The sequence below is a fragment of the Enoplosus armatus genome, chromosome 21, assembly GCF_043641665.1.
Source record: "Enoplosus armatus isolate fEnoArm2 chromosome 21, fEnoArm2.hap1, whole genome shotgun sequence".
Lineage (NCBI taxonomy): Eukaryota > Metazoa > Chordata > Actinopteri > Centrarchiformes > Enoplosidae > Enoplosus > Enoplosus armatus.
The window spans coordinates 17,841,369-17,868,116 of record NC_092200.1 but is presented as its reverse complement, the minus strand read 5'-3'; the positions used below and the strand labels follow the sequence as shown (position 1 = coordinate 17,868,116).

The following is a 26,748-nucleotide window of genomic DNA, read 5'->3' as shown; positions in this document are numbered from 1 at the left end:
CACACCAACGACGTCTTGGCGCAGCTGTTCGGTGGTTGTTTTCTGTGAGGAGGTTTCCCTGACGGAGTGCTCAACTCTCCTGTCTTCTGTCTGACTTTTGATACCAAAACAATAGCACGTGATGTGTTTGAAGGCCGCTTAAAGACTTCTAATATTGGTTCAAAATAGCTTCACGTGTTGTTTCTAATTTTTGCTTTATCGAGAAAGTGTTTCTATGACAATCCCTGTCTTTGGCGTTGATGTGGCCCAGCTCTGTTGTCTCCGGTTTCTTACACGTTCCAGCCTTCTTCGATGTGTAATGAGGTTGTGCTATACATTACCAATGCCGCTGTTCGGGGGCTGTGGTAAATCTGAAACTGCCAGACTGCAAGTCGTCTAAAAATACAGAAAATTCCTTTGCTGTGGCCTGAATACAGACAGGCCTTTTTTTTTTCTCCTCTGTATGCTAATTCACCTCTCAAAGGCGGTAATACAGAGAAGGAGTGATGATCACAGGTTTGGAGAGAGAGGAGGGTAATCTCAGCAGGGGGGTGCTGGAGAAATGGATGATGGAACGTGACAGACAGTCTTTAGTCTATATATAGCTCAATTGCATCTCCTTCGCAGCCCGTCACAACACCCCCATCCTCGCTAAACATCCATTGTTTCCTAGCCCCTCTTCCCATTAGTCGCCAAAGCAACTCCCCTCCTGTTGCTATGGCAACTGGCTCCTCATCAGTGTGCCAGCTCCAGCCACGTGGGGGGTTGGGGGAAAACGGTTAGCAGGGTTTTTGGTGGTGATGGTGGGGGAACTGTCTGAAGAACCAGGGGCTGATGGAGAGAGGGCGGATGATGCTCTGAAGCGTGTTCATGTGTGTGTGTGTGTGTGTGTGACGTGGGGGGAAGGTTATTGATTGGAAGGTATTCCGCGAGGCTAACCGACATTGTCTCTTGACACAGGTCAGAGAGTTTCCTCCAAAGTCAGTGGTGTCTTTGCATTGATTGCAGTCACCGGGAAAGAAAGCAGCCTAATGATGGAGAGATGAATGAACATGGAGATCTGTACTTGGCTAATGCAAAAGAAGATGAACAAATACGTGCGGACGCAGAAAAACAGACAGACATGCAGACAGAGAGACAACGCTCCCTTCCAGAAGCGAGAGCGATTGGTGAAGAAGACAACAGCATTCCCTCCAGACCAAAGTTGCTAGCGTGGCTATAAACGGGGACGACATCAGCGGTTTTTGTTATTGAATAAAAAGTGGCATTTTTGCACCCAAATTGGCGAGCTAATATCCCAATTAAGTGAAACGAAACAAAAGTGAATGGGGTTTTGTGTCCAAGGGCGATACAAGGTTATTGCCAGCCCGCAGTTCCTGCTGTTTGGTGTTACTGGACAAAGTCGGTTCCCTGATAATGCAACAAAGACAGCTCTATATTAAGCCTCAGGTGGCATTTCAATTCCATTGCCAGTCTGGATTCAACCTGTGTCACAGCCAGACACAGGTTGGGGGGGGGGGGGGGGGGGGGGCGACACTGCGGCAACAGGCACTTTACCATCACTCCATCCTGCTCGCTCTCTTCCAGGCTGCTTATTTTCATACCAGTGATGGCTCAGTCTCTGCCCCATCTATTTCACTCTCCTCCTCCTCCTCCTCCTCCTTTTAAAATACAGCTTTCAATTTTTATAGCAACCTGTAAACGCTGAAAGGCGCTTGACACATTTCAATATAATTTGACACACACACAAGGCAGGAAATTGGACTTTGCATATCTCAATGTAGAATGTAGAATGTGTGCTTGTCTGGCACTCAGCTCAGACTGCTCTTTGATGGCAAAAATATTCCCTCCTCCTCTCCATCGCTGTCCCTCAGCTGCCCGCTGGTTTAGGATATCTCCACGTTGCACAGGCTGGTACAGAAATGCACCACGCCCTGTCTTGTTTACTTGTTTTGCATAATTAAGATGCTGAAAGGGGAGGCTTTGCTGTTTGACTGCCTCCCACTGAGGTTTGTGCAGAGCAATCACTTCCCAAAACCTAGACAGTCACATACCTGCTCTATCCGTTTCTACATTTTGTAACGTTACTACAAATACTGCTCCATGAGCTTTCACCCTGCTTGTGTTCCAATTTGTTTCTTCAGACTTACATTGTAAAAAAGAACAGATGGACTTCAGCGATCAACAATCCTTTCTGCATCATTGTCATGGCAACAACAAATGACAATACCGTCTGCGACATGAACTACCAACTGCCTTAAGGTCAGTTGACTCAAAGTGATTCACTGTGTAGAGACGATTCAAACAAAGGACAAGGACGATGAAAAATAAACTACGAGGAAAAGCAAAATAAAACGACGTAATGCTTCAGAAGAAAATATCTGAGCAGGTTTGGTTAGAGGTGAGAGAGCCCTGTCACCATAGCATGTAGTCTTGGATCTAGGGATCCAATTTGACCACCTGATTCATTTGTTTGTGAATCATCAAATCCGAATCAAATTTGCATTTGCATGTGACTCGACAAAAGGAGACAAGATGAGTATGCCGGTCCAAATAATATGGAATTGTTAACTCATTAAGCTAGAGAAGGTTCTGAGCCATCCAGGATTTGATGCCCTGAAGACAGTTAATGGGGGTTTGTTGGTTTAGTTATTGGGCCCTGTAGGTAAATGTCGGTGTCATCTGCATAACAGTGTTGTGTGTTTTTGGGATAATAACGAGATCATATAAATTCAGGAAAGAATGGTTCCCAGCGTGGTACCTTGGAGAATATGGAGGCTGAGGATTTCAAATTGAAATGTTTCAGAATCTTCTTTTTCTTTCAAGTTCTGAAAATAATTTTGCAATTACATGTAAAAACCTGTCCACAGTGCCTTTTGACAGTATAAGGGCATATCATTGTTAAGCTATAGTTGTTTTTCTTGGTTGGTTTTTATCGCGGATCAAAGTGTGAACTTTTGGAGTTGACTTACAATATTGTGCTGTAAAATTAAAACAGCTGTTGTAGATGCCTTCTGGTCTTTTGAGGCTCTTGTTGGTAGATGAATTGATACTTCCGAGTCTTCTTCAGTGTCTTACGAAATGATCCTGGTCTTTGATTCTGTCTCATTTTTGGCGCGCTCTGCTCAGGAACTACTCTTCAAGTTTTTGGAGGTTGTTCAGTTTGTCTCAAACGATGATGAAATGATATGAAATAATGGCGCAGTGGAGTTGGAACTGTTTATGTCCATTCATCGTTTTGTGTGTGTCTGTGTCAAACAGACCCTGTACCATCAGCAAGTGTATTGTCAATGTAGTGTCTCATTAACTCCAGCATCTGTTGCTGCTCCTCGGGCAACATTAACTGATCCTTAGTCTCTATGGCAACTCCCCCCTCCCTGTTCTCTTTCCTTCCTCTTGTCCCCTTCCCAAAGGCGCTTCCCATCTCTATCTATCTACCACTGGAAACCTGAAAATAACATTTTGAGTTGAATCAACATTTGATCTAGAAGGCGGTACATCCTACAGTCTCCATAATCCAGTTGTTTAAACTAGTTCACAATAAAGCAAATCTGGTTAAAGGAGTTAGTTACTTAAGTGACAAATTAGGACGCTGTTAATACCTTCATTATCACCTAAAGACTCTCTACATTCCTGGATGGTCTAAAGTTGTGTGTTTTTACCTCCAATCAGAGCTTTTTTCCACACACACATATTTCTTCTAGCTGCCGAGGCATAAAGGGCAAGCTATGCACAATGCTAGAGACATCTCATATTGGAGCTGCAATGTGAACTGTTGCCTTTACGTTGAAGATTTGGTTAAAATTAGGCAACTAAAACTGATGAAGCGAAGCCTACAAGCTAGCTCGGCAGTCAGTTCCGAGTTTGTCGAGCTCTGCTCACTATTTCATTGCCAAGCCCAATTCCGCCCCAGCATCCGTCTGTAGGCTCTGAGTCTACGTCCCCCCTGGGTGAAGTTGTAATCGTCACTCTCCACTCCCTGCTCAACTTGTGGGTGTTTCCCTATTGGGGAGTGACAAGGTGGGAGCCTAGACGCCAAATATCATCGCTGTACACATTCTACATTTCACATAATCATCCAGCCCACGTGAGTTGCCTAATTGAACTTGGTTAGGATTACGACCCCCCCCCCCTTTTTTGCAGTGATATAACAAAGTCACACTACCGTTCTGAGAATTATCAATTATTATTCCCATGACCACATGAGACGCTTTAAATATTTGAACTTATGACTAACACTGTGATTTTTCTGGTAAGGACAGTCTCTAGATGATGATGGTGGACAGGCCCATCTAAAAGGATGCTCAAAAATCTCCCATGGGTGTTCTACTTGGCTGAGATCTGGTGAGAAACTCTGGCCATAGCGTTCACATTTTATTGTTCCGTGCTAGTCAGTAAGCGCTCCGGTAATGAAGCACCTGCATTTGTTATGTTCCCCTACTCTTTTATTCGGGTTTTTTTCTTTTATTTGTCCGGCCTCAGGTGCTTCTATTAATAGCCTAGCAAATAGGTACTGTAAATACCAAGCTATCCTTGACTGATCCAGACTTTTTCCTAGTGTTTCTCTCTCATATTTAAAGCACACAAAAATGACACCATGATTCAATGCTAACAATGACATAACATGGTATATCTAATACAATCTGAGTGTCCCTCAAAGTCTTGTGTCAATGTGTTGTGGTTCCCTGTCTGTGGGAACGGATGTCTGCACATGTGGGCTTTGTCTATATATCCATCTGTTTACTACCCTGCTATATTATACTGTTTCTATATGCATGCATCTGCATCTGCATATGCATTTTTTTTAATCTGCCTATAGAGCTCTTCAGTTTATGTCTACCTATTTGAATCTGTTTGTATGCTCGTCTGCCTCTCTGCGCATCCATCACTGACCCTCTGCCCATCACCGACCCTCTGCTGGACCCCCTGCAGTTCGCCTACAGAGCCAACAGGTCTGTAGGCAACGCCGTCAACCTGGCTCTACACTTCATCCTCCAGCACCTGGACTCCGCAGGATCCTATGCCAGGATGCTGTTTGTGGACTTCAGCTCTGCCTTCAACACGATCGTCCCGGCTCTTCTTCAGGACAAGCTCTCCCAGCTGAACGTGTCTGACCCCACCTGCAGGTGGATCACAGATTTCCTGTCTGGCAGGAAGCAGCACGTGAAGCTGGGGAAACACGTCTCAGACTCGCGGACGATCAGCACCGGCTCCCCTCAAGGCTGCGTTCTTTCTCCTCTACTCTTGTCCCTCTACACCAACAGCTGCACCTCCAGTCACCAGTCTGTCAAGCTCCTGAAGTTCGCGGACGACACCACCCTCATCGGACTCATCTCTGGAGAGGATGAGTCTGCCTACAGGTGGGAGATTGACCACCTGGTGACCTGGTGCAACAGCAACAACCTGGAGCTTAACGCTTCAAAGACAGTGGAGATGGTTGTTGACTTTAGGAAGAGCGCAGCCCCACCCGCCCCCATCACCCTGTGTGACTCTCCAGTGGACACTGTGGAGTCCTTCCGTTTCCTGGGCTCCATCATCAGCCAGGACCTCCGGTGGGAGCTGAACATCAGCTCCCTCATCAAGAAAGCCCGACAGAGGATGTACTTCCTGAGGCAGCTGAGGAAGTTTAACCTGCCACAAACGATGCTGGTTCACTTCTACGCCGCCATCATAGAGTCCATCCTCACCTCCTCCATCACCGTCTGGTACGCTGCTGCCTCCACCAAGGACAGACGCAGACTGCAGCGCATCATCCGCTCTGCAGAGAGGGTGATCGGCTGCAACCTCCCATCTCTTCAGGACCTGTACTCCTCCAGGACCCTGAGGAGAGCAGGGAAGATCGCTGCCGACCCCTCCCACCCCGGACACCATCTGTTCGACCCCCTCCCCTCTGGCAGGAGGCTGCGGTCCATCAGGACCAAAACCTCCCGCCACAAAAACAGTTTCTTCCCCTCTGCAGTCAACCTGACGAACTCACACTGACCCCCCCCCCCCAGAACACAAACACAAGTTATACGTTATATTAATGTACATCACCCCTGTCCCCACTGCGTTACATTAACGCACCCACCCCCTACTGGACACTTTATCTGGACACTTTACTTTATTCTGGTCACTGCACTGTTTGTTATTTATCTTATTTTTATTTTTATTCTTATTTTACCTTTATATATTCTACTTATTTGTTATCGAAACAATAGCACCATCAGACCACGGCAAATTCCTTGTAATGTATGTTACTTGGCAATAAACAGTTTCTGATTCTGATCCATAAATCGTAACTACCATAAACATCCAACAACAACGTCCTTCCTGTTTATCCCTCAGCTTTCTTGCCAGTCGCGTGTTTTTCTGGACACTCCTCTGCCTCCGAACTTGTCTGTTTTCCGTCACTCTCTTCTCCATCTGTCTGAGGTCTGCCCGCCTGGGGAACGGCTAGGCCTCCTCTGTCCTCAGATGCATTCCTCTAAGCGTCTATTTGAAATTCATTCCTATTTAACGGAAGTTGAATCTGCATATCACGCTCTCTTCAGTGCTCTCACACACAAGACTCACATGTCGAATGCAGACTTGGCTTCGGCTAAATGTGCTGTAACTGACCGAGCCACGAGCCTGGTTAAAAACAGATAAAGGTTTGAATATGTGTGTGCTATATGTTGTAGAGGTAACATTGGCTTTAAAGCGAAATCCCTAGAAACCAAGCTACAGCACTAATGATACCATATGTAAAATATATAGATATAAGAATGTTCTCATACCCTGCAAAGCTGATATATTTTATTCATCTTGGCAGGAACGCTGAAAACACACTGTACATTGTGGACCTACTTGTTTGCTTTCCTGCTGCCTAAGCAAGGCTCAGAACATAAAGTTGCTCGGCTAAACTGGAAATCAGGTCACCTTCTTTTCAGAGAGGAAAAGTTTTAGAAGAGCACAAAAGAGATTAATTGTATGGGTGAAGTCTATATAGATATATGGTATTCAGTCCCAGCAAAGCGAACCTTTCAAGTCATGTTTTGCGCACGTTTGGAGTAATTAAACTTCTGGAAAAGGGGCCTCTTATCACAAATGGGGATAATGTAATAGATTTTAATAGATTAGACAGATAGATAAAAGAAGAGCAATGACGTACTGTATGAAAAGAACTGTGGTGATGGGGGACATGAACGTAGGCTCCCTCCACATGGACAGAAAATATATCCCCCCCCCCCCCCAGAAATCAGTGCAACAGGAACGTGCATGATTTGGCCCGACTCCGACTGCCAGTTCCTGTCCGTGCACGCTTTGATTTGCGCTTTACAGGTTTATTATTTACCTAGTTGGAGTCTCGAGGAGGCAGACCATTTAATAACAAAATAAAATGACAAAAATCACAACCGGCGATGGACTCAACGATGCCTCATATATTGGTCGAACATGCTTTGTGCCCACAAACAGTTATGAAAACCATTTGCCACAAAACTACAATACTAATGTATAATATAATATTATACATATAATATAATAAAAATGTATTCAATCTTAAGCACACCCCACACTGCTGGCCTGGAACCATTCCTTTATACAGTAGGGAATCTGTTGCTAAGGCTAAATGGTACACCTTTTTGAGAAAACAACCCAGGACGACTCACACTCCTGACCTACAGTTAGCTTTTGGGTTAGCCTTTTTTTAGTGGCGCCAACAAGGCGATTTCCAAACACTTCCCCCATAGCCCGTCAAAAGGCATTAGCTCACCCCAGTTCAGGCACGTACTGTACAAATGTCTCTTCGATTCACACGTTGTACTCTAGGTTGTCTATTAATAGCCTCACAGGTAGGTAACAAGGTAGACACTTTGAAGCAACACCGGTCCCTACTAGTTCGACTTTTTGAAGTTGAATACTAAACATTTGAAAATGTCCCACATTTGTACAAATCTTTTTTCCATTTCTAAAAAAAAAACACAATGAGAAATTAGAAGTATTATGTATCCGCTTCAGTTGGTAGCTTGCTGGCTCTTTCTATTGCTAAAGAGGATCTACCACCACACTGTATTCCCTAACCCTTTGTCACGCCCTTGTCCACATTTGTTCACAAATGTCTCGCTCTCCAATTTTTCTATCAAGGCTTAACACTTCTCTGAACCTCCCTCTATCTTTTTCCTCAATGTTTTAAACATCTCCCTGCCTAATCGCTCTCCATCTCCATCTAGGTTCTCTTTTTTATTCATCACAAGAAGGGTTTATAAATTATCCTCATCCATTCCCTCTCAGCATTCTTTTTACCCTCTTCATATTCCTTCATCAATCCCCCAGGTTTTCCACAGCATCCTCTCTTCTCCCTTCAAATGTTGCCTCTCTCTCTCTCTCTCTCTCTCGTTACAGAAACCATATTTTTCTCTCCCTGCACCCCTCTTATATATCCCACTGTTTCTCTCAAAAGTATTTTGTTTCAAACTCTTTTATCAGTTCTTTTCTGTATGCCTACCCCCCTCTTCCTCACTGTATTGTACTCCCCTGTATGTAACCCTCGAAAAGCTCTCTTCTTGCTCTTTATTGTGCTCCACATGCCATCGTATCATTTGTGCAAGGCTTAAATACCACTCTTGGTGACAGAGACCCACCCCTGGACACTGACAAAAGGTCTCATTACACAGGGGAAGATGAAGCCAGCTGGGTTCAGCACTTTGTCTTGCTCTTTCTCTCTCATATGTACACACATTTATAAAAGCACACAAAGGTGTACCCAAAAACACATAATACAAAATATGACATCAAATCAGCTTACCATGGTAAGCTTACTTACTGTCAAGGCTTGTATGGCAGCACTAAACGGTTGGATCATTGGTTGGACACATGCACACAAACATGTACTGACAGCAAATACACACATGTATGGAGGCCCACATGTCACACACACACACACACATCAGCAAAACATAAACATTCACACAAGACAACCACTCAGTGTATGGCGAAGAGGTTAAAATCCAACCCAACGTGCATGAAAACAGTACCCTATTCAGATGTTCGAGATTATCTATGTGAATTGGAAGTTTCCTAGTCGGCTGAAAACTCTTCTCCTAAATCGTTTATTTCCTAGTTGAATTTCACAGCTCTGTCTGATTTACATAAGTTAATACTATACCAATCCATCAATTCATTCCTCTTCATCCATTCCGCCGCTTAACTACGTCTGGTCACAGTGGTAGCAAGGAAGCAAGTCTTCCAGCTTCTCTTGGGGGATCACAAGGCATTCCCACGCCAGGTGGGATAGTTACTCCCTCCAGCATGTTTTGAGTTTGCCCCCGAGTCATCTCCCAAATTGACATGACATTGAAAAACTATGAAGGGGGCGTAAAGGAGGCATTCTTGTCTTATGCCCCTTAACCGGCTCCTTTATAATGTAAATTCTTCCGGATGTCTGAGCTCCTAACTCTTCCTCTGAGGGTGAGCAAAGCCACTCAGCAAAGGAAACTACTTTCAGCCACAATTCCAGTCTTTCGCTCATGACCATAGTTAAGGGTCGGAAACACAAGTCTCACAACGGTGACTAGTCTCAATAACGACGCATGGAAAAAAACACAACAAAGGGAATTAAAGAGGAATTAAAATAGGACTCACCTATGGTGGAGACGTGGCCAAGGCAGCAATCATCAGAACATGGAAAGTAAAATCAACAAAAACAACAATTACCATTTGATATTGTTTAGAAGTGATACTCTCAGGAGAAACACCAGGATGTGAACCGTTGATGCGTAACAACCGAGGGGAGTTAACATGACACCGACAGAGCCTTCAACAACCTTTTCTAGGAGAAGTTGTAACGAAACAGGCAGCTGGTGAGAACAGTGAAAACAGAGTTAATTGGACACCTCACCCCTGGATGCAAAGGAAACTGAGCATGATTACAGTGTTAACACATACACCTGGACAGAAGAGAAAACGAGAAGGTTGGTTTTGATTTGGTGAAGATGCCTAGTGGTGTCGGAGAAGGAGAAAGACTCCGTGATTGGTTAGTAGTAGCCCACACGCCAACAGCAACACTGTTAATTATGCAGTGTATCATTGAAAATTAAGATACTCATAGATTAAAGTCAAGCCAATCCACAGCCTCAGTTGGTCAACACTTGAGCACATGCATTAGTCACTCACAAACAGTCGAAATTGGACAAGCCAAAAAGCCCCAGCCACATTTTTAGACAATTCTGTCCATGCAAGGGACAATGCAAATGGTTCTAATTATCCATCTAACCTTTAATGAGTAAAAGACACCCAAGCAATCAATCCTGCCCAAATTCAAATGATTTGAAATCAGTTTCAAATATCTGAACGACTCAAGTTGGATGAAAAGATCATGCATGACAGTCTTTGTTTTTTAGTTACTCTATATTTAACTTCTAATTTGTCCAGGGCTGACTGCAACCAACCTTCGATGATGGGGGTAACTGGAGGGACCATGGCTGGTTCTTCCATAGGATCAGCAAAGCTGGGAAAGAAGGGCTTAGCTGCAGGGTTAAGACCAGATCCTTGGACTCCCAGAGGGGTGACCGATGGAGAGGAAGAGGGGCTGATGACTGGGGATGCTTGTGGAGGGAACTTCTTATTTCCTGGGGAGGTGGGACTCTTTACAGAGGAAGATGGAGAACGAGACTTCTTGAGTTGTTTCTGGCCCGATTTGGCATCTTTGTGCTCTTTGGGCTGGAATTCCTGCGCTGTGGTTTTGGGGGAGCGGAGAGGGGCTGGGCTAGGGTTGTCTAAGGAGAGTCCTAAGGTTAAAGAATGACATGAAGTGCTCATGTCACTGAAGTCAAATAGCTCGCTGTTGCTTGTCATGTGGGAGTTATTCAGGAGCCATGAAGCATCTGAAGGTGAGAGAGGTGGGGCCGAGGCTAACACCTCACTTTTTGAGGGAAGGCCTGGGCTTGGCTGGGAGGCAGGGCTGAAAGCTGAGGTGTCTCCCTCAGGCGTGCCTTGCACACAAAATTCTTGGAGGGAACCGCTGTCAATGATATCACCACCTGTTGCTTCATTTCCTGGAGAGAAAGGTGGTGAGAAGGGCTGGCTGCTGTTAGCAAAGCTTTTGGTATCCATCAGGAGGTCAAATGGATCAACAGGGTGAGGAGCCGTGTGGAAGGTGCCGAGTGTTGCACTGTTGGTGGTGGAGGGCATAGTGAATGAAGCAGCTGTGGCTTTCAGCTCGCTGTTCAGGGCCAGTGGGTTAATGGAAGGAGCTGTTGGGGAGAATAGGTCCTCGGACAAGGGGGAAGGGACCAGACCTTCTTCTGGGTAAACCTCCTTTTTCCAGGGGCTCTGGCTGGTGTCGATGTCTGCGAAAGAGGCCTCCAGGTCTGCCTGAACAGAACCACGTAGATCTGTCATCACCTCCTCTGTTATTTGAGAGGTCGCTGAGGACGCAGGGACAAACGGTTCCGGCATCACTCCCCACTCCTCTGGAAGCTTCTTCCTGCTCTTCCCCCTCTTCCCCCGGCCTCCACTCTTTCCAAGCTGCTCCTCCCAGCCACAGTCTCCTCTATCCCGCCTTGGGCCAATCCTGTGGTAGAACTCCTCTGTTGAAGGAGTGTTTTCTCCCTGGGCTTGCACCTCGAGGTGTTCATATGATACCTCATCTTTCTGTCGTCTTTTCTTCTTCTTCTTCTGTTTTCGGTCTGATCCATCTCCCTCCCTTTCATCGCCTCCAGTATAGGCGGTGCTCTCTCGGCTAGGCCAACCGTCGTCAGGGCTGACCGCGAGATGGCCTGCATGGCGACTGATCACAGTGGAAACACTGGGGGTGAAAGGGAGGTCTGTCGGCAGGCAGCCAGCCTCGTCTGGCCAGCAGTCACTTAAGGCACCTTGTTGTGGATGAAGAGGGGAGAGTTTAAAGTTGGGGGAGATGGATATGTGCATATGAATTGGTTCCCTTAGTCTAACTCAAATAGAAAATAACTGAGAAACTTCCGAATGAAAACATTTTTAGCCGAAAAACAATATAACGAAGATCATAACACTCAAAGTACACACGTTTACTGCAAAAAGAGAGCTTTAAATCATAGTAGCTAGTATAGCTATTTATTATTTGGGATAATGATGGGATGGTGGTAAGGCTGAAAAGTTGACAAAATGGATCAAACACAGCATAGAAGCATCTGGCGGAATTCAATTCAAGGCCAGATGGGGTGCATGTTGTTCCAGAAAGCTGAGCTTTAGTCACTACATCCTTCGTGGATATGAACCGTTGGAGTGCTTTTTCTCTTTCATTTATCTTTAGTCAAACAAGCAAATCTGTGTGTTTTGTTGATCTTAAAACATAACCAAATAAAAATCCACCCCAAACTGGATTTCAAGTCTTCCCTCTGTGTCAATGCTGAGAGAGTGCTTGGCGGAATGACAGTCAAACACACACACACACACACACACACACACACACACACACACACACACACACACACTCACACAAACATGCTGAAGAGTATTGAATTAAATGATATAGAGAAGTGGTACTTTTGGGTGGCTGACTCACTGCAGCCTCGGGGGCTTGTACAGAGTGTACGCTCACACTGAAACGATTGGGCAGCAAAAAGAGCTCTGTTTGAAATCAAAACAGGGAGCAAGAGTCAGGTGTGTGTGTGTGTGTGTGTGTTTGTGTGCAGACACAAAATGAGGTCACGTGGTACATATATACAGCGTTCCACACAGAGACGTACACGAAACAAAAACACTGCTTAATGGTCCCACAGAAAGGAGGTCAATTACAGACAACCGTGGTATACCTAAAACAGCCTGCTCTCGGGACATTGTATAATAAAGCTCAGGTAGACGAAGAGGGGGGGGGGTTGCCCACTGAGACAGGGTTGTTCTTCTGCTTTGGCCAAAGTTTGTTTCTAGTTCAGTTACACATACACACACAAACACACACACACACACACAGAAGAAGAGCTAAAGTGGAGCAGCTGTCAGGCCCCATACAGTACAATTGCTCTCTGGAGTGCCATGTTTCATATTAACAAACCCATGCCAGAACTCTGCTTTCTATACTGTGTGTGCAATAATTGGGAGAGGCAGAAAGAGACATCAGTCAAATGGATCAGAATGACTTAAATGTTGTGTCGTGCAAGCTCATTAGTCTGGGGGAGCATCAAAGCCATCTCACTGTATATGCATACACTGTAGTTACTTTATAGTTCCAAAGGTAATACAATTATAAAATACAAAAGAGCGGCATGCAATGTGGCTAATAATTATATTCTCATATGGCAATAGCAATTTTATTCACATAGCAAATTCTCAATGTGCTTTAGACAAAATATAGACAAACACGAGAACATATTGTAACATAGGCTCAAACTACGTACATTAAACGTACCACACAGCAACGCAATCAAATAGAAACCCCTGCCCTATCACACAGCCGCACATGCAACCAACTGACAAAAAGCCAATGGCATTCCTCCATGGGATTTGGGATTATTGCAGAAAATAAGCTCTGTGGCAAAACAAAAAGTTAACGATACTTACACGTTTTGTTCAGCGAGATAATCTCCACTAATGAACGCCACTTTGATGATTTTTGAAGGACTTTTAAGAGAATATATATAGATAGAGATATATAGACAGATAAACACAACGAGGCTGTAAAGGCGGACTAGTGAGTAGATGACTGGAGACGTTTAATGTCCCCGACAACCTCTGTAGTCGCATTTAGCCTCTTGTTAGCAACCGCCTTTTCTAAGACAAAAAAAAGCTTCCAAATTCAAGAGTGGGGGGGTATCTGCTGACGTATTTTATGTCGTAGAACAAAATGTGACCTTATTTCAGGCATCTGACCAAAAACCCATAAAAAAAAAAAAAAAACATTGACTTCCAGACGATCGAACAGGAAGTGTAAAAATGCTGACTAATTTCCGGGTTTTAGGACTCATTCCTGGAGCGCTCTATTTGAATTTGAATTTTTACTAAATAATTAGTAAAAAGTAATTTAATTTTGAATCCAAAATTGAATAGCTCTGAATAAGAAATAAATTGTCTGAATATTGTCTTTTCAAATACAGATTCGATGAACTTTGCCAAAAATGCCATTAATAGCTCTGGTGAAAACAGTTCAGGGAGTAATATTCATATCAAAATTGTGCTTAAAAGCAGTGCTCTATCATCCGCCATACAACAACAGCAAAAGACTACCTAAACCAGAGTGCTGGTATATACGAGGATGCTCAAGGATTCAAACCCCCACACCTCCAGGCAACTGCCAAGTCATTATTCTGCTTGTTCCCAACCTGCTGACTCCCACTTACAGCAATAGAGTCATGACAGGCTGAAGTACCATCTCCTCACTACATCGTACCCCACTCTGCCTTATCTTTTTCCCGTGGACACTCCAGTATGTAGTAGGTTCTTCCCTCATTTCTTTTCCTTTTTCTGCAGCACTCCTCTTATGTAAATCTAGAATCACCATGTATTTAACGATTAGAAATCGATGGAGGTATACAGTTTGACCCCTGTGGTTCTTACCCTTAATGGTCATCATGGTGAGGAAGTAGTAGTTTATCCTGCCTCTGTGCTTATTCTACGTTGCTGTGAATGACAGCATTATCTAGATACCTAGAATGTATTTTCAAGGTTTGCCACTGTATTTTCTCAGAATGCAGTGGCGCTTTAAAAGGTACCCTGTGGAGTTTTTGACCACCAGTGGTGCTAGTGGGCAGTGTGGTAATGGCTATGAGCCTATAAACGGAAGACCATAGGCACTGAAGAAGAAGACTGCTAGCGAATAAATATGGATGTAAACAATTTGAAAGATTTTAAACAGAAGGGTTGGTAACACCTCAGTGTTACATACAGTTCATTTTGGTGACAAACACTGAATGTAAACATGTGAATGCAAACTTTTGTTTGTTTACAAGAAAATTTCACAGGGCACCTTTAAGCGTGTGGAGCCCTAAACCAGTGACTGATAGGGTAGGGCTGGAACATATGTCCTAAAATCTATCACAAATAATTGTCACATGTACTGTACTGTAATAAAAGGTAAATACAACAAGTACTGTTTTTAATAGAACAGTGCATGGCATTTCCTTCCTCATGTTGGCTCACTTCTGATTGGTTTGTCCTGAAAGTCTGGTCCGGGCTGTGGTCTGTATTGTTGGTTGAACTGGTCACTGGTTGTTGTAGCTATTCTCAGTTTAATTACTGGGGATTCAGACAATTTATCTGCTGAGATACAATTGGGTCATTCCTAACGTTGGACGTTAAATGAATGAATCTGGTTTATTGTTCTGCTCTACGTCAGGGCGTCATTCAGACTCATGACACGAGTCCCTTTAGGTTTTCAAAAATTGATGTATCTTGTAATAGGGAAAGGGGGGTTTGGTGGTTGCTGCATTGTTGAGTCATCATGTGTTACCTAGTAGTTGAAACACACACACACACACACACACACACTGAGACACACACATAGACAGGCACACAATCTTACAATCACTTCCAGAGTGGCGGTGAGGGGTTCACAAGCAATAGTAGTCTCTATGCCTTCATCGCCTGTAACAAATCCATTGAAAGGTTTGTGAATGAATCACCTCCGTCTGCTGTAGAGTGAGTCAAGCAGTGGCTCTGCTAGTTGCTGATAAACTGAAGCACTGCTCTGTTGTAATGATTCAAACATTCCTGCTCTTTTTTTGTCTCTGGCGGTTCATATTCTAGCTGCAGAGGCCATCAGACAAACCACTTTAGCCGTTTTTTGCTAGTTACCGTCCATGAAACTCAACACTTCCTGTGCAAATGTTTCCTCTTGAAAGTAGGGACGCAGCGATCGGACACACTGGATCTGTATTGGCTCCAATACTGACCTTAAGTGCATCAGATATCTGCCATGACGTGAGTGATCTACATTAGGTGCAGTTTCTTTTTTTCGGTGTCATTATTCAATTTGATTGAGTTCCGTGTTCCGTGTTCCGTGAGCTTTACAGGTTCTAAATTTGGAAGGAACTCTGGTGTCAGGATGGTGGTCTGTATTGGCAGATTAGCAGACTCTGAGTTGAGGTGTCAGAATCAGTATAAGGAAACGTTAGATCCGTGCACCCCTAATTCACTACTTCCAGCGGCTCAACAGGCACTTTCTGGGTAGGCTTTTAATTTGAAAAATCGGCAAGAAGTGTTTAGGTCCATTGACAGCAGTTTAACAGCAAAAAAAACTGCATAATAGTTCTGTTAAAAAGATAAACTCCGAGCAACAGATGATGGTGAGCATGACATTACTGCACACCAGCCTATATTTGTTTGAGACTTGGTCATCATTGGAGGACCAGCTTTTATTTGAGAATTTAACAGAATATCTTGAGACTGTTGTCCTTTAAGAAGACAGACAAGTAGAAATAGCTGAAAATGAGCACCAGTCCATGTTATTAGGGTTTGCATTTGTTTCACATTATTCTAGGATTTCTACTTTCTATGGGGGGGCGAAGGGCAGGCTGTGGTGGGGGAGGGCCTGGCCAAGAGAGAGTGGACAGTGAGAGACACAGACAGCTTCTCTCTGTAGGATACGTACACACAGACACACACACACACACACACACTCACACACAGCATAGGACTAGAAGCCATGGCATGATGGCACACCCTATACATGTCAGCATCAGATGTGCATTGGCCTTGACATGGATGACTAAACCACGTTGGGGCTGGAGTGGGTGAGGAGGAAGCTATAGAAAAAGCAAAGACAGACAGCTGCTCTGTATACTGCACCCCTCTGTGGAACAAATCAGGCAGTGCAGCACAGTCATATATGATATATTACACTAAACAGTAATTACAATACAGAGTTAATCCTGCTGTGAGAATGTGAGAAATGACCTCATTATTGAAGAATTGTAAAGTGCAAACAATGCAATGGAAGAAGTTGATATTACACAAGTCTAAATAGCAATCAGCAGTATTTATCTGGCAATTAACACTTTGGTATATGAATTTTAAAAAGCAACATGGGACAACTATAAGCAGTACCCAAGCATAGCAGTGTTTCCTGTGACTTCAGGGATGAAGCTTAGGCACAACGCTGGTCTCTAGCATGTGACTGAACATAGGGGTACATCAGAAACTTAAACTATTTAGGTCAAACTGGTTGGCCCTGCTGAGAGAGTCCACCAAGAGAAAAAAAAATAGAGAACGGCTCTCTTCATCACAGATGCTCCATTTGCTCCAGCTAATTGGCTGAGTTGCCTTGGGCAGCTCGCGGGTGTGAAAGTTTGATGTTTCAAGCACAGCCTCGTTGAAGAAGAGCAGGTTAACGCTGCCAAAGTTTTCTCATCACCTAGACACACATTTCTGTGGCGTGTGAGGTGTTCATCTGCATGTCTTACCTGCTGACAGATCCAGAGGGCTGCGAGGAACCTGGGGTTCAGGCAGCATGGGGCTGTGGGGCTCTTTGGTCGGAGCGTCTGACCCCGCCGGGCGCGTGGGATGCTGGGGTTCCGCTATACTTGGAACCCTCTCTGCCGAGAGGGGCACAGCCCCCACCTCCACGTTCACCCCCATCCCACCAGGCTGGGAGAAACCTGACAATCAAACAGGCAGACAAACAGATGCATTGCACTGATGCTACTGTTGTTAAAGATACACCAATAATAACGTATGGTGGTACATTTTGTTTCTTTTAATGAAGCCCGGTGACCTCATGTAACAGTTTTCCCGACCTACAGGGAACATATCTCCTCGTGGCTTGCAACAGCGCGGTGGTCGGCTACACTGGGGTTTCGATCATTAATAAGGTGGACAAGGATAACCTCTCTATTGGTTTATTCATCACAACATGGACAAATCAAAGTACAGTACTGAGCATCGACAAAGCAAGGGAGGGAACAGAACAGAAAAAAAGGAGAGAGTGCGAGACGAAAAGACGCAGCAGCAAGAATGACTCAGACAAAACTACAGTAAGTGTGTGCTGTCTAAACACACGTGAATGAGCGAGATTAGTCAAGATTGTGCGCGTGCATGAGGCAGCGGTGTGTAAACGAAATTGGGTTAGAAAGTTATTTTGTCAACTGTGTGTGTGTGTGTGTGTGTGTGTGTGTATGTGAGTGTTCAAGCCCGGAGCGGCAATTCGGTGGCCCAGAGACGACAGGTCTCATTATGGCAACAGTGAGAGCTGGGTGTGCAGAGGTTGGCACGGTGAAAGGCATAACTCAGCCTCATAGCTCTAGTACTGAGTGTACGCAAATGTGTGTGTGTGTGTGTGTGTGTGTGTCACTCTGTGGACTACCAGTAGATACCAAGCTAGTGACAGCTAGAGCTCCGCGTGCAGCTGACAAGCTTTGTCTCACACACAAGCCATTTATCACAGGAGGGGGGGGGGGTTACGAGCACAGATTCACAGGCCAGTTGGACTGACTCAACGATTGACACCACATTAACCAAATAATAAAAAAAAAAAAAATGGAATACTAACATGTAAGAACTGTATACAGTATGTACACAAATATCACATGGAAGCAGTATGAAGCTCTGTTGGCACTGATGAGTATTTTTTTTAACACAGGCTGAGAAACTGACTAACAGACACATGCCTGCGATTGGTAACACAAGATCCTCTTCCTATGCGTGCACTCGGCCTGTTGAACTAAAAGCAGCATCTTGCATTTCAGTGGTGTCACCATCACTGCCAGTAATGGTAGCTAGCTTCCTGTTCTCGCGATGAGAAAATAATACATTTATGGACGTATGTCATCTGCAAACCATGGCAGCAAAACAGCTGGAACAAACAAAAGGAGGGTTAGCAGCCCCGGATTCATAAGAAGGGGAAGGGGAAGACAGCGTTAATGTAACATTATCGAGAGCCCGCGGCTGTGGAAGTGCTGATGTGAACAGATTAATGCTACTTTAAGTTGGACATCTTTGGTGCTCAGTTCATGTGCTATCAGTAGGAATGAGTGCAGGATTAATGTACATTGACTTGTGTACGGTGCTTTCTGCAATTCACCTGACTCTCCAATTCCTTAACACACAATAGTCCAAAATATACTTAAAGATTGTTTTCGAATAGAAACGTTCTCTCAGTACATTTTCTCTTTTGTTCCCGATTAATGTCCAAAGCTAAGAAAGTGCATTTCAAAAGGAAAAAGGGTCAGACGAGTCAGCACGTAAATAAAGGCATTAGATGGGCAACAGGTGTCTCCACAGAAAGCACCATGATGGAATGGTGCTGTTACACTGTTTCTATGGTGGCGCTTGATGGAGAAGAAAGCATTTGCATTGCCAGCCCAGTTAAAAGCACTGTCACCACCACCCAGCACTCCAATTCAAACTAACTGGTGCTGCTGATGCAAGCTAAAACCTTTCTGATGCTAGTACTGTCACTCAGCTTCAGTGGCGAAAAATAAAGGCTTAATATAGTACATTTTTGGGAGTTGGGGAGTTTAAGCTCGGGTTTGTGAAGTTTCTGTCGACGTAATGTTGGAAAAGTCCACTAAGAAGGAAATTATGTTAGCACTAGTATTTTTAGTATCGCTCTTATCATAGTACCAGCGTCAGTGCTAAAGTTGCCGTGTGGCGGTTTGAAGTATATTGGGAGAATACCTGAAAAAGCTCCCATCCGGCCAGTATCCATCATTTGGGCAGGGTTGGTCTGAGAGCCCAGAGGATCTGAATAACCTGCCATGGAGGCTGGCAGGAGGGAGGAAAAAGAACAACAGAGAGAGAGAGAGAGAGAGAGAGAGTCATGGAGCAGGAACAGGAAAGGGAAGGGTTGGGAAAAGAGAGACAAAGTGTGAAGGAAGAAATAGGGGGCAATTAATGACGACGAGGCAAAGATGCATGAGAGGGACAGAGAGGAAGGTGGAGATTGGGCACGTAGGTATTAATAATTCAGAATGGGTGAGTTGAAGGCAGACAACACGGAGGAAGGAAACAAAAAATACAATATTGTTCTGAGCACTATACGGCACTAAGAAGAAAAGCTCTGGCTTTGCACCCACAATAAATTGTTGTATATGTATATATATATATATATACATGCATAATTAGTGTACATATTGTTTTTTAAACCTCTTGACTGTATATAATAGGTATATGTTTCTCTGCTTATTTTCTTTTAGCTTTGTTTAGTTGCTTGGGAGCTGTTGACAACCACAGACAGATGCCTTGTATTTGTCAACATAAGATTCAGATTCTTATAAGATGAAAGACAATTCATTATTTGGATATTGAGACCCTTGAGACTAACAATGCCCCTGAGCTGGGATGAAGTCATTGTTTTGCAAGTCACATAGTCCAAGTCCAAGTCCTAGACAAGTCATTTTTTTGTGCGTCCACTGGTGTGCACTGCCCAATACACACTTCCCTTTCTGCTCCCGCAACATGATTGGCTGCTCTCAAATTGATTCAAAGTTGATTGGCTGCATACAAGTCAAGTCCAAGCAAAGTCGAATTTTTTTTTTCAAGTTTAAAGAGAGCTAGATTCTGACTCTGGCCTGACTTGAGTCTGAGTCATGTGACTGGACTTCACACCTTAGTTTAGTGTCGATAGTAATGTTAAAGCTCAAACATTCACAATCATTGAAAATAGCACTGGAGCTGTCTTCAACATGCATCCAAGTCCAATTATTAACCACTTATTTTGACTACAAATATTATCATATATCTCCTTCCTTGTTTATATTTAAAACTTAAAATGGCCGTAAGCGACGACAACAAGCTATTGCTGCACTATAATAGCGTCACTTTGGAGCAATGCTCTTGACCTCCGTACCTGATAAGAAGTCTGTAGCCAAGGCCTGCTGCTGGTCGAGTGAGCGTGGCCACACCTCTCCCTGTGGCTCTGGACGCAACGCTGGTGTCTGTCCCCCCGTGGTCAGCTTATAACCTGCAGTGACAACATGGGTAATCGAGCGTCAGTTCCTCCTCTTCGCTGATGATGCGCCACTGTACAATTGTAATCTAGTGACACGGGGTTATTGAAGGCGCACTCCACTGAACGCAAATCCACACACACACACTCACAAATGACTCACACATAGGCATTTACGAAACAAACATTTCAAAATAAAATGCTCACATACACAGCGCATGCACACGCACTCTCACCTGACAAATTTTCTCCCAAAAGCAGAAATCCCAGTCCCATACACCTTAACACTCAGTGCCTCTGTCTCTGTCTGTCTCCACTGCAGCCTCAGCTGGCTCTGAGCTACTAACACTGTGAACCCCCAGTCTCACACACACACACACACTCGCCACACAGAGACACACACACACACACAAGAATGCGATCACAGTCGGAGAGTCTGGGTTTGGTGTGACGTTTCACTGTCTGTCTGGTTCAGGTCCCAGGCCCCGCCAGCTAGCGCCTCCCCTCCCACTCCCTGACTTCCCACAGCCCACTCCCTCCCTCTCTGTTCCTGCAGTCACCCTTCAACTCTTGTCCCAGTCTCCGACCAGAGAATCCTGACTGGACCGCAGAGGCCATAACCCCACGACTGGCAGATTTAATGTGGCTGTGTGGGTGGGGAAGGTAAAAAAACGGAGGGAGGAAAGGAGGAAAAAAAAAGACGGCGAGGGAGAGGAGGGTCAGAGAGGAGGATGAAGGGTTGAACGGAGTAGGAGTTATAGAAGAAGGACAGCAAGGGAGGAGAGAAGCAGGAAAGAGGATTTACAGAATGAGTAAGAGAAAAAGACAAGGATGGAAATAAGGGAGTGACGAAGGGAGGAAAGGAAGGAAAGTGGATAAACAGGAAGGAAGGGAGGAAGGAAGGGGAGTAACAGAGGGATGGGAGGAGCAGAGGAGAAGAAGGAGGGATGCACCGATGGCAACCCTTCCTCAGCAGCGCTCACAGACAGTGACAGTGAGGCGAACAGACAGGACGCCACCCAAAGTCACAAACGCTTCCATATATCAGACACACACAGGGGCTATGGCAGGGTGTGCATTGTCTGTCTCGACAGGACGCAGAAAGCACTCCGTCGGCAGGGTCACCGATTGATTCAAAAACACTCGCGCAGTAGCACTTGTCCTTATGGTCTCGCATGTGTGTCTTTCTGCCCGTCTGTGTCCTCTCCCTCTGCCTCTGCAAACAATATTTGGGGGTATGCGCAAGGTCACAGTAGACTTCCCGCATGGCTGTGGTGGCCAAAAAACGAGTGCTCCTGAAAATGCACTGATGCGTCTTCTGCTCTTCTTCGAGAAATCAGCGAAGAAAACAGAACGTTGCAGGAAAACAGGCGGATGTCCCCCCCCCCCCCCCCCCCCCGCAGTGCTGTGGCCCTGTCCAAGGTGCTGAAATCAGACTAAGCAGCTTTGAAAGGGCAGTCAGGGGCACTGATGTGAAAACCTCTAATATCGCTCCCTATTTGAATCCCTTACCGAACCACTCGGGTTGACTCGGGTAGATCACTTCTAAAGCTGTGGTCAGACGGTGTTGTTGTATTGGGGGGGGGGGGGGGGGGGGGGGGGGTTAGCTGTTTGTAAGTGGTAAGTGCCAAATCACTCAAAGAAAACATCTCTTGTGCCAAAGTTAGAAACCATATTACCATTGTGTTTGCCAAGTTAATATGGTTTCTGCAGAGATCTGGGAAAACAGCAACATCGCTACAACAAAGTCCAACAGAGCAAGAAAGATAAGCAGTCAGGAATCAATGCAAGTTTTAAACAAGCTCTTAGGTTAGCCACTTTCTGGCTTTGACCCACTGGGCTCACTTGTAGTTGTACTCGCACAGATTTTCCTGTACAATGAGCTCATTTTCGGTTTTGCATCGACATAAAGTTTAGGTCGGTGGTTCCCAAAGTTTTTTGTAGCTCTACAAGAGGGGGCGAAGTACCTCTTCATCATACCCCGTCTATTTATGGGATGGCTTAAGCACATTGTTTGAGAAAGCACGGCGGCCCTGGTGGATACCTGTTTCACATGAGAATTAATATCCATTATAACATGTAGATGAAGTTGACTGCTTTTTGGTCAAATAGAATTGTGATGTAAATCACAATTAAAAAGGCACTTGGTATTCTCCAGCACAATTACATGTACATACTGTACAGAGAATCAAATTTTCCAAAGGTTTTTTGGTGGCTGGTAAAAACAAATATTAGGTGGTGGTGTAATTCGGACTCAAGACGAAGAACATTTCTAAAATCCTGGCTACAGCCCTGCGGCCCTCTTGTGTCTCTTCTGCCCCGTTGGACTTTGTTGTAGAAATGTTGCTATGTTTCCAGACCTCGGCAATTGCTTTGGCGAATACAGTATCATTGTAACTGATACACTACGACTACTGAACTAGAAAAATAAGACCAGAGTGGGGAAAGTTTTGATCTATCAGTAGTGTTCTTCTTTTCATATTGGAGTCACTACTATCTGCATCAGGCCAGACGTAAAATTACCCAGTTGGCTAAAATTAATTCCCATATAACTGCTGTGTTTGTCTGCTGTGAGACAATTGTATTTGGGGCTCTTTTGGCTCAGTAAATGCTGTTGTGCCTAAAGCCTTCTTCTAGCTCAGACATTTTTCTTTTTTTTTTTTTGGGGGGGGGGGGGGTCATTTTAGTCCGTGAGGGAAAATTTCATGCTGAGTTATTCTCTACACGCTGCAATGTGTTTAATGTACCAGTGGTGAACTGCTCAGCTTGAAAGAGGGAGGAAGACCAACTGTGATGCACCAAATGAGTGTGTGTTTCTGTGTGGGGGGTTTTTTTTTTTTTGGAACCTGTCCCATGAAATGTTCCTAGTACTGTAGGTGGGTCATTACAGTGTCATCACTCGTCATGACTACTTGACCTTTAACAAATCACTACTACGCTTCTGCGCCAACACTGAAGTACTACAACCAGCACTACTGATTCCCGGTTTAACTGTAACCTGTAATGTACAGTTTGTACACCTCTGTTAAGATATCATGGAGTCTACAGTTAGTGCTACATACACTAGTGCTAGCACGCTAGTGCACGGGCTCCGATTACCTTATAATCACTGTGACATTTTATTTGAAATTTGAACTTTTGGTCAAACGTAACGCAATATTTAATATTTCAGATATTTCAGATTTGAACTGTGATGACTTGCTCCAATTCAATTCAATTCAGTTCAATTCCAAATTGCTTGCCTTGTGCTCCCGCATAGGGCTCTCTTTGTCTGGACCCCCGGCATGCCCTTATTGACCAGTCAACTAAGCTAATAGGCGCATGGTGGCACCTTGCATGGCAGCTCGGCCGCCATCGGTGTGTGAATGAGTGAGTGAACGGGTGAACGGCAACCGCGAAGGTTGAAAAGCGCTATATAAGTGAGATCATGTACCATTCAATGACAAAAATGGAGGAGGACACTCGCGAGCAAAACTTCTGCCACTAAGAGTTAGATATCTGATCCTGTGTTCAGTGTGAACAAAATGTCCAAATTACGTAAGAGCTGCTGCTGCTGCTGCTGCTGCTGGGGGGTTGCTGACCTAAGTATCAGGACGAAGTATGGCGAGACAGGCTGGAGCAGCTATCAGTTTGACGGATGAACTTTATCGTCTCAGAGGCATCTGAGGACACACACACACACACACACACACGCGTGCACGCACAGCTACTCTGCTGTGGCTGCACTAATGTGGACGAACAAATGCGCATGCACCAGCACGCAAGCGCGCAGTAACACATAGGAACACACTCCGAGCACACGCTCAGACGGGGAAGGACACACATGCGCAACATGACGGCAGACAAACAGCCAGAGAGTCAGACCCCATGCTCGGTGGACACTTGGCTGACCTGACAGAATAAAACGGATAAATATAGCCTAGAATGAACACACACACACACCACACACACACACACAAACACAAACACAAGTCTCGCCTAATCCTACTCATGCACGGTTGTGGAAGTGGCACTGGAGCCCTGTTAGGATTGTTCTGAGGACAGGCAGCAGATTCAGGATCAGCAAGAGGAAGGTGGTGCAGGGTTAGTGGAAGGAACGATGACTCAGGCTTCAGTGCACTCCGATGCTTTACTGAGCTATGCTGGAACATAACTGGAGTTCACCAAAGCTCCGTGTGCTGATAGAAAAGGTGTACATTGTCACATACACTACGAATAGATTTTGGGGGTTTAAGATTAGAATCATTTGCTCTCTCTCTCGATAACTTGTTTCCATGTCTGGACCTGTCTGTGTCTGCACTTTATGTCAACATGGTTCAGCAAAAGGGGTTCTACGGGCTTGTCTTGATACAATCAGTTTAATGTGCATTGAGAGGAGAGGCAGAGGCGGAGGTAGAGGACACCAGGCCTTTATTCTGAAGCAAGCCTAGAGACGGGTCTTTACTTCTGATTCCCTCTGTTTGAGGGTGGTGCGAGAACGAAGCCTCCTCGTCGGTCTCATCTGCTCACCCGTCTTGCTGCGTCGAAGCTACTGCATTATGCCGAAGTTAAGCTGAAGTTCAGCCTGGTGTCGGCTAGCTTACTCTGTCCTCATGTTCTCTCACACGGCTGACAGCCTGCGGGCTAGTCTCTGTCCACACTGAAATGAGACACACATTGGTGGTTCAGTAAAGTAACCTCCGATGTGCAGTAGACCTCATTATGCGCGACTGTTTTACGCAGTTGTGCCAAGACTGTAGACATTTCCTCGTGCCTACTCAGCTACTGAGAATATTGGCCCTTTCATCATGTGGGCACACTCTGGAAATAAGGCCACGGCCTGGTTTGGATCTATAAGAAGCCAGGGTGTAACTCGTATGGCGCATATCTCAGCCTACTTGAACATTAACATTATAAAATGACTATACTGTACAGTCAAGGTCTTTCTTGCACCCTCAACAAAAATGTCCAAATCACCTTAGTTCGTTCGATTATAATAATAGCTTCCTGCCATGTATTCCGCGCGGTGCCGTGTGGTTTGCTTGAACAAAACTGTCTAATATGGGATGAGCCAGCAGGAAAGGCTGGAATCCTGCAGCTGTCCTCCAGCTGACCCCAGCCCCTCCCTGCTCCTCGAAGTGGGATAGACACTATGAACCGGCTGGGTCAGGGCCGCTGCAGTACCACGGGCGCACAATGACGGTTCACCAAAAGGACAGAGTGCTATTCTCTGGTGAGGACAAACATCCCGAGTGTCTTGTTGATTCAGCCACGACGGAGCATTAATCATGTACTTTGAATCAGGTTGAATCAGACAGTTGTTCCCTTTCTGTCCACCTTTACCTGCAACTGTCCCCTGCAAACTCCCTGGATGTGCTAGGCTTCAGAATACAATTCCCTTATTTTACACCTGAGTCTGGTCTATGGCCTTGTGGAGGTACGGAAACTGTATCCTCGTATTATGGAGTAATAATTCTCATTCCTTCCAAGAATATCTTATGCTCTTTATATAAGACGTGCTAGAAAGAACTGATTTAATAACAAAGAGTAAAAAAAAAAGGTGAGACGAGGTCAGGGTGAAACAGATCTGGTGAGGGGATTAGAAGAGCTAAAGGACTCTAACACTGTCTCTGAGGTTGGGGATGCCGTCTAGTAACAACCATATGGTGCTCGCCTCGGCACAGTTTCTTGTGTTCTGGCATTCACCCTCAGAGATATAAAAGAGACTTCCTCCAGTGGTTCTGTATGTGTGTGTGTGTGTGTATGTATCTGACCTGTTATTATAGAAGACCAAAGCCTGGTCTGGTTTTAGATAATCCAGCCAGCAACTCAGTCAACATTTCCAACTTTTACAACGTTTTACAACTCCTGCTGCAGCTGCTGGAACACAAGCGGACTCGGCGCGCACGCTGGGGAACGTGGCCCGCATCAAAAACCCTCATCAACAGTATTTACAGGGTTCTCCTTTGGTATAT

General features: G+C 45.0%; 1 protein-coding gene across 1 annotated transcript in view; it reads right to left on the bottom strand.

Annotated features, from left to right (window-relative positions):
• Positions 1-26,748, bottom strand: part of LOC139304315 (microtubule-associated protein 4) — a 67,958-nt gene that overhangs the window by 27,114 nt on the left and 14,096 nt on the right. Inside the window, exons 3-6 of the mRNA XM_070928236.1 lie at positions 20,696-20,809; positions 19,525-19,611; positions 17,313-17,507; positions 10,389-11,813 (exon numbers count right to left, since the gene is read on the bottom strand). Coding sequence (XP_070784337.1) covers positions 10,389-11,813; positions 17,313-17,507; positions 19,525-19,611; positions 20,696-20,809 — 1,821 coding nt within the window. The remainder of the gene's footprint in view (positions 1-10,388; positions 11,814-17,312; positions 17,508-19,524; positions 19,612-20,695; positions 20,810-26,748) is intronic.